This window comes from Propithecus coquereli, unplaced genomic scaffold, assembly GCF_000956105.1.
Source record: "Propithecus coquereli isolate 6110/MARCELLA unplaced genomic scaffold, Pcoq_1.0 Scaffold31, whole genome shotgun sequence".
In the NCBI taxonomy this organism is placed as follows: Eukaryota; Metazoa; Chordata; class Mammalia; order Primates; family Indriidae; genus Propithecus; species Propithecus coquereli.
The window spans coordinates 782,241-790,035 of record NW_012148730.1 but is presented as its reverse complement, the minus strand read 5'-3'; the positions used below and the strand labels follow the sequence as shown (position 1 = coordinate 790,035).

The window sequence follows — 7,795 nt, the reverse complement described above, 5'->3', positions numbered from 1 at the left end:
CTGTTGGCCATTTGTGTGTCTTCTTCAAAAAGTGTCTGTTCTGGGGGGAGAGGGAGAAGGGGACGGGTATATGCATACACAAGGAGTGCAATGTGCACCATCCGAGAGATGGACACGCTTGAAACTCGGACTTGGGGGGGGGCAAGGGCAACATACGTAACCTAAACATCTGTACCCCCATAATATGCTGAAATTAAAAAAAAAGTGTCTGTTCAGGTCCTTTTCCCATTTTTTAATTGGGTTATTTGTTTTCTTGCTATTGAGTTGAGTTCCTTTTATGTTTTGCATATTAACCTCTACCAGATGTATGGTTTGCAAATGTAACAAATATTATTTAAAGAAAGAAATATATGTCACCTTTGTAAACAAAGAACACCATATTCATTTGTCATTCCCTTGAACTTTAAAAAATCATAAAGCTCAGCCAGGCGCGGTGGCTCACGCCTATAATCCTAGCACTCTGGGAGGCCGAGGTGGGAGGATTGCTTGAGCTCAGGAGTTTGAGACCAGCTTGAGCAAGAGCAAGACCCCATCTCTACTAAAAATAGAAAGAAATTAGCCAAACAACTAAAAATAGAAAAAAGTAGCCAGGTCTGGTGGTGTGTGCCTGTAGTCCCAGTTACTCGGGAGGCTGAGGCAGGAGGATCACTTGAGCCCAGGAGTTTGAGGTTGCTGTGAGCTAGGCTGACGCCACGGCACTCTAGCCCAAGCAAGAGAGTGAGACTCTGTCTCAAAAAAAATACAGTCATAAAGCTTGTATATGAGACTACTAGCAGTATGGAAATCCCACAGTTAACCCCTAAGTTCTTCCTTATACACATTATGATAATTACTCACCCCAAGTTGCATAATTCCTACTTTCTTTCCTCCTAATAGGACTTAAGCCTCTCTAAACCATGAGTCCATCAAGACAGAGACCACATTATATTCTTTTTCACATCCTTAGTACCTAGTACAGTGCCTGGCACATAGTGATCCCTTGGTACATTATTGTTCAATGTATGCTGAATGGATATTAACTACTTACAAGATAAGTCAATTTTTAGTTTATCCTTTGAGATGACACTTCCAGAACGCATTAAGTTCCTCACAGTACAAGCCTGTTCCTAAAAAGGAGGTAAGTTGAAAAATCAGGATTACTTATCTACTTGGCAACTAAGAGAATAGATATATCAAAGAAAGCTCTCCCTTAAATAAAACCTTACACCTTCCAAATGTTAATAGCAAGACAATGCATTGTATAAATCAAGTTAGGATGAGGCTGACTCTAATCTCATCATTGTCTTTTAGGAGTTACAGTTAATGCCTTCTCCTAGCTCTACATTCCTGCCTGTCACTGCTACCTTTCAGCTGTAGTTGCTAAAGAACAGCTTAGCTGCAGTGTACCTGACATATTAATTGGCATATTAATGAACCCTAATTGGGGAAATAGCTTTCTGAACCTCATCCTTAATATAGCTTCCTAGACTAAGTAATGCATGAATACAGGTATCAGGGGTGGAAGAGACCCAATACATGTTGAGATGAGCTTCAACAGCTTGCATGGTGATAAATTTACAGGAGATATACGGCTGGTCCTTCTCACTGCCCCTTTTGAGGTGACAGAAAGGATTTCAGAAGAGTCTTATCATGGCTGTCCAGGAAACAGGCTGTTAGTATCTGTGATAAGTGACATCATTGTCACAGCTGTTTTGCCAGGAAATCAACCCACATGCTAGGTGGTATGTACAGGAGGAAAAAAAATCTGCTAAAAGAGTACACACTATGATAGGGCTGCTTAATAGAACATGATTCCTGGGAAACAGATGTTCTGAGTTTTTACAGCCTACCTGAAATAGAAATGTTACAGAATCCAAGGAGAACTATACTCATGCAATGAAGATATTTGCTCTGAGATGCAGAGGTTTCTTACCATAGGCAGGCGTAAGATGAACTGGTTCTCAAGTTCATAAGGAAGTTCCTTCCGTCTTACACTCATGTCTTATTTTTGAGTTCATGAAAACAAAAAGAAAACCAGGAGAAAGTCACTAAAAACTCCTCTTGCTCCCTCTGCTGACCAATTCTGATAGTACTCGTTAAATTATACAACCTCTTGTCCATAATCCTCACCGGAATGACACCCGTAAAGTTACACAATACTTTCTTTGACATAATTTGATTATTTTTAAGAGTCACTTTATCTCCCCTCCAACATGTGCAGATTTCCCAGAGTCAATCCAAATTACATGATGTAATCTGATGAACAAATGAAGTAAGAGCTGTTATGCAACATGATTTAATCTTAACGATATTCTTAGACTTTCAGGTAAAGGACTACAATTCAACAACACGGTGGTGATTACCTAAGCAAACTATACGTCCTCTGCAGGTAAGAGTGCAAACTGAAGGCTGAAAACCCAGAAACCACTTGCAGAAATGTTCTATGATGATTTGAAGTAAAGAAAAACTTAATTTTCAATTTTTCATCCACTTTAATGGATTGGTAGGAATTAGGCAGTCCATGGGAACGCAGGTAGTTTTTTGACTCTAGAGCCAACATCAACAGCACTGAGCTACCTTGGGGAAAAATTAGGAGGCCAATTCTTATGGTTAGACTATCTATATAAGTATACCTAACTTCATGGAATAGATGCATTCCTGAAAGGGTGGTATGAATAGAACTTAAAGTTTGATTTGATTTATTCATTACTAACATTTATTGTGTGCATTCTATGTGCCTAGCACTACATTGAGTGCATTAATTCTATTACTTCATTTAATTCTCACAACCACCACTTATTTGAAATACCCCTAAAGTATATTTAAAGGAACCCTAAAGTGGATCCCTTTGTAAAAAAAAAAAGAAAGAAAAATACACCTTTGTTAAAGTGAATATCTCTTCCCAGTTAATCTTTTTTTGACAAATTATAATCATATATAATTATGAGGGTATGCTGTAATGTATGATCTATGTATACTGTGTGAAATGACTGAATCAAGCTAATTTACATATCCATTACCTTAAATACTTATTATTTATTTCTCCTGTCTAACTGCAACTTTCTACCCTTTGACCAACATCTCGCCCATTCCCCTTACCCTCCAACCTCTGGTAACCACCATTCTACTCTCTGCTTCTATGTGTTTGACTGTTTTAGATTCCACATGTAAGTGAGAACATGTGGGTTTTTTCCTTCCTCTGTCTGGCTTATTTTACCTAATGTCATCCAGGTTCATCCATGTTATTGCAAATGACAGATTTTCCTTCTTTTTTAAGGCTGAGTAGTATTCCATTGAGTATATGGACCACATACTCTTTATCCATTCATCCACTGATGAATGCCTAGGTTGATTTCGTAACTTGGCTATTGTCAATAATGCTACAATGAATGTGTGCATGCAGATATCCCTTTGACATAGTGATTTCAAGTCCTTAGGATAAATACCCAAAAGTAGGATTGCTGGATCCCAAGTTAGTCTTTAATCTTATTTTCCATCTATGTGGGATGTATCTGTAGTAGCTTGTATTTGGGCTATTAGGGCCCACACTTCTTCTGAGGACGATTTTTCTCATAGGTTGGAAGAAAGTAATGTACATATACGAAACCTGACTATGCTATACACCAAATTACAAGATCTTATACCTTGAGTTAGAGTAAAAGCTCCATTTCATGTACAGTCCCTAATACTCTGTAAATCATTAACTAGACTCTGAGTTTTAAATTTGAATATCAATTAAAAACACTGGAACCTTTTTAAACATATGCAAGTGGTTCTGGGACCCTATTAGGGTGAAATCATTCAGAAGGCAGGGCGTAGTGGCTCACGCCTGTAATCCTAGCACTCTGGGAGGCCAAGGTGGGAGGATTGCTTGAGGTCAGGAGTTCGAGACCAGCCTTAGCAAGAATGAGACCCCTGTCTCTACTAAAAATAGAAAGAAATTAGCCAGACAACTAAAAATAGAAAAAAGGAAAAATTAGCCGGGCATGGTGGCGCATGTCTATAGTCCCAGCTGCTTGGGAGGCTGAGGCAGGAGGATCTCTTGAGCCCAGGAGTTTGAGGTTTTAGTGAGCTATGATGATGCCACTGTGCTCTACCCAGGGCAACAGAGTGAGACTCTGTCTCTGTAAAAAGAAAAAGAAAAGAAAAGAAAGAGAAAGAAAGAAAAGAAATCATTTGGAAGTTATGATTTCACTATTTTAGTGTAACTTCAGAAATTATCAGAAAGGCATAGAAAACACAAAGAGGTCAGCAGTGGAAAAGCAGACACCTAGAATGGGGAGGCCACATTATTTGTGATAAGTCATCTCTTCTTGCTTCATACAGTTATAAATATGTATATACACACACGTATATGTACATACATAAATACAAAAACGAAATGTAAATGTAAGAAAAAAGTTAATTAAAATAAAGTAAACAAAATACAAAATCTCGGGCTGGGCACATTGCCCAGCAAACGGAACAGAATAACCAACACAAGGTTGGGGGCAGAAACTCAGATTATTTGAAGAACTAGTTGCTAAGCAAGATTTTATCAGATCAGTAGTAACTTTTAGATTTCTCAGCAGAACTAAGACTAGGGCATTTTGTTCATTGCAAAGCCTTTTTGGCAACTCCTCTTTTATGAAAGAAAGAATGTAAGAACTGAAACTATTTCAAAGTAGTTGCTTGTAAACACCTGATAAAAGGTCCCGGGGGAAAGAAGTTGGCTAACCCTGGCTGAAATGAGTTTTAATTATTTTTTAAATTTGTTACCTGCATTTACTCAAAGAAGTGGTTGTATGGTGTTTACAGTAAGAAAAAGCATCAACGGGCCTGGCGCGGTGGCTCACGCATATAATCCTAGCACTCCGGGAGGCCAAGGCGGGTGGATTGTTTGAGCTCAGGAGTTCGAGACCAGCCTGAGCAGGAGTGAGACCCCCATCTCTACTAAAAAATATAAAGAAATTAGCTGGACCATGGTGGTACATGCCTGTAGTTCCAGCTACTCGGGAGGCTGAGGCAGGAGGATTGCTTGAGCCCGGGAGTTTGAGGTTGCTGTGAGCTAGGATGATGCCACGGCACTCTAGCCTGGGCAACAGAGCGAGACTCTGTCTCAAAAAAAAAAAAAAAAAAAAAAAAAAGGAAAAGAAAAAATGAAATCAAGAAAAAAGAAAGAGAAAAAAAGCATCAACTTTTTTCCAGCAAGAGTTCTTTGATACCTAATTAAATTAAAGGAGGACCCCTCTCGACCTTTCACCCCAGCTCCATCTAGCTTTAGCAGAATTACAATTGGGGAATTATAACTCGCTGGAGGGTGCCTGGCAGAATGCTCCCGGCACTGCAAGTCAGCACTAGCCTAAATTGGTATTTTTTCAAGTTCACAGCCACCGGCTGCAATTTAAAGATAGAGACCCGCACTCCATCCTTATCCCTGGGGCACTAAGCTTCCAAGGGGAAAGTTCAGTCCCTGGGCTTCGATCCCATTTCCCTTGAAAGCCTCCCTCGGGGCCAAACGGGACGCAGCCTTCGCGCCCCGCGGTCCCGGCGGGCTGGGGAGGGTGGCGGGGGGCGCTGCCCGGGTCCCGGGAAGACTCACCTTCTCCTCCGCGGACTCGCGCCGCCATTGGAAAGGCTGTGCGAGCTGGGAGCCGCGTCTGTGCCCTGTGGGTTCTGGGCGCCCGGAGCAGGGACAGGTAGGAGCGGCCGGCGCCCGCCCCTCCCCGCCTCGCCACGCCTCCGCGGCCGCCGGGCAGAGGGACAGAGCCGCAGCCTCGAGGGCTCGCCGCGTGCTTAGGCGGGAAGGTTCGAAAGGCGCTGAGCGCTGAGGACATGCGACGCCTCTGGGACCTCACGAAGTAAGATCAGGGCTTCAAAACAAGCTACCTTTACACAGGGGCGACCTTGAGGGCGCCGGGAGATTTTTACCAATAGACAGTGATACTTGGCAAAAAGCCTCACACATTTGATTGCTCCTCAAACCCATTAGGTTGGACGATTTGTCCCTTGGCGAGGCGACCTCAGCTGGTGGCAAATACACTGCTGCGTAAACCCACTAAATAACTATAACCCGCGCCCAAACTACTCTGACACGATTAGCCTCTCCCTCTCCTCAACAGAGTCGCTGTTTTACATCTTTTGGAAAGGGTCACAGTTACGCGGCTCCAAAAAGAGGATTTCATTCTTTCTTTCTTTCTTTTCTTTCTTTCTTTCTTTTCTCTATTTCTTGTTCTTTCCTTCCTTCCTTCCGTTTCTTTTTTCTTTTCCTTTCCTTTCCTTTTTCTCCTTTCCTCTCCTGTCCTTTCCATTCTCCTTTCTTTTTGTTTTTTTGGGGTTTGTTTGTTTGTTTGTTTCATAACAGGGTCTCACTCTGTCTCCCGGGCTAGAGTGCCGTGGCGTCATCCTAGCTCACAGCCACCTCAAACTCCTGGGCTTAAGGGATCCTTCTGCCTCAGCCTCCCGAGTAGCTGGGACTACAGGCATGCGCCACCATGCCCGGCTAATCTTTTCTATATATTTTTAGTTGTCCGATTAACTTCTTTCTATTTTTAGTAGAGACGGGGTCTCGCTCTTGCTCAGGCTGGTCTCGAACTCCTGAGCTCAAGCGATCCTCCCTGCCTCACCCGCCCAGTGTGAGCCACCATGCCTGGTCCAAAAGTGGGATTTCTCCAAAAGGGGGTTTGCACTTCAAACTCCCAAAGAATATCCTCGAATCGAGAAAAAAACACTTAAAAAGCCACTTACCTTTCCTTTCCAGTAAGTTTCCGGGAGTTTGGGCAGCAGCTTGGGCAGTGCTGTCGGCATCAGTAGGAGCGCCATGGTCGCCAGGAATTCGGGTGCCTTGCTCGCCGGCAATTTCGGTGCTGCTGTCACAGGCGGTTTCAGCACCAGGGTCACCAGGAATCTGGGGCTCTCGGTTGCTAGTTACTCCTGATGTCGAAACCGTCAGTATTGAATCATTTTCTGAGGAATCGGGGAGCTGTCCCTCACGGCACTCCATGGTCCACAGTAGTTGGGGTTGTAAAATGGCTTCTTTCTGTTAGTCAGGTGATCAGGAAAGTTCCAGAATTTTCATGGTGTCCAAAGTATCTTTTTTAAAGACATAGTGACACCATTAGACATATCGCTGGTGGCTGTTAAAGGTGTAGCGCAGTCTCTTACTGCCTAACGCTTAGTAAACTTAATTGTAAGGAATAAATATTTTTGGAAGATTCTTGTCATTTCTTCTGTGACGTGATTTTTTGCATTCAATTAAACTAGATCCAGAAGCCTGAGTTATTTTGCCTGAAAAAATAAAAAATAAAAAAATAAACTAGATTACCGTAGTTTTGGACCTAGGCAAAATAGGTTTTGGTCCCTTTGAGAATCCATCCGCTGATCTTTATTTTGGCATTACATCATGGGGCTACATCAAGGGTTGTAAAACAAAATAGACCAATGAGACCAGTTTTACATTTACTGTAGAATATTCTTGAAGACATTTATTATATAAAAAAATCTTTTAATGAAAACTCAAAGAAAAATGCTGTCTTTGGTAACTGAAATAGCTGAGTAATTGTTTTGAATTGTATGAACAATGCGAATTATATAATTAACTTTACGATGGCTGCTAGGAAGCTCAGAACCAAATTTGCAACCCACCTCCAATAACTATGAATCTTATTGGTATATGTCAGCCTTTCTTGTTATCTTAAATAACTGTATTCTCTCCTAATTCCCTAATTATTTTTATCTTGTACAGTAAGCAACCCTGAAAGCTGCTCAAAATATTTTTAAAAAGAATCCCATATAAATGTCAGATGAATGAAAATAGTACTCCAACAGAAGTGTCTCA

General features: G+C 41.7%; 1 protein-coding gene across 1 annotated transcript in view; it reads right to left on the bottom strand.

Annotated features, from left to right (window-relative positions):
* TAF7L (TAF7-like RNA polymerase II, TATA box binding protein (TBP)-associated factor, 50kDa) overlaps positions 1 to 6,961 on the bottom strand; it is a 25,023-nt gene extending 18,062 nt beyond the window's left edge. Inside the window, exons 1-3 of the mRNA XM_012650052.1 lie at positions 6,706 to 6,961; positions 1,913 to 1,980; positions 1,028 to 1,106 (exon numbers count right to left, since the gene is read on the bottom strand). Coding sequence (XP_012505506.1) covers positions 1,028 to 1,106; positions 1,913 to 1,980; positions 6,706 to 6,961 — 403 coding nt within the window. The remainder of the gene's footprint in view (positions 1 to 1,027; positions 1,107 to 1,912; positions 1,981 to 6,705) is intronic.
* Between the last annotated feature and the right edge of the window lie 834 nt (positions 6,962 to 7,795).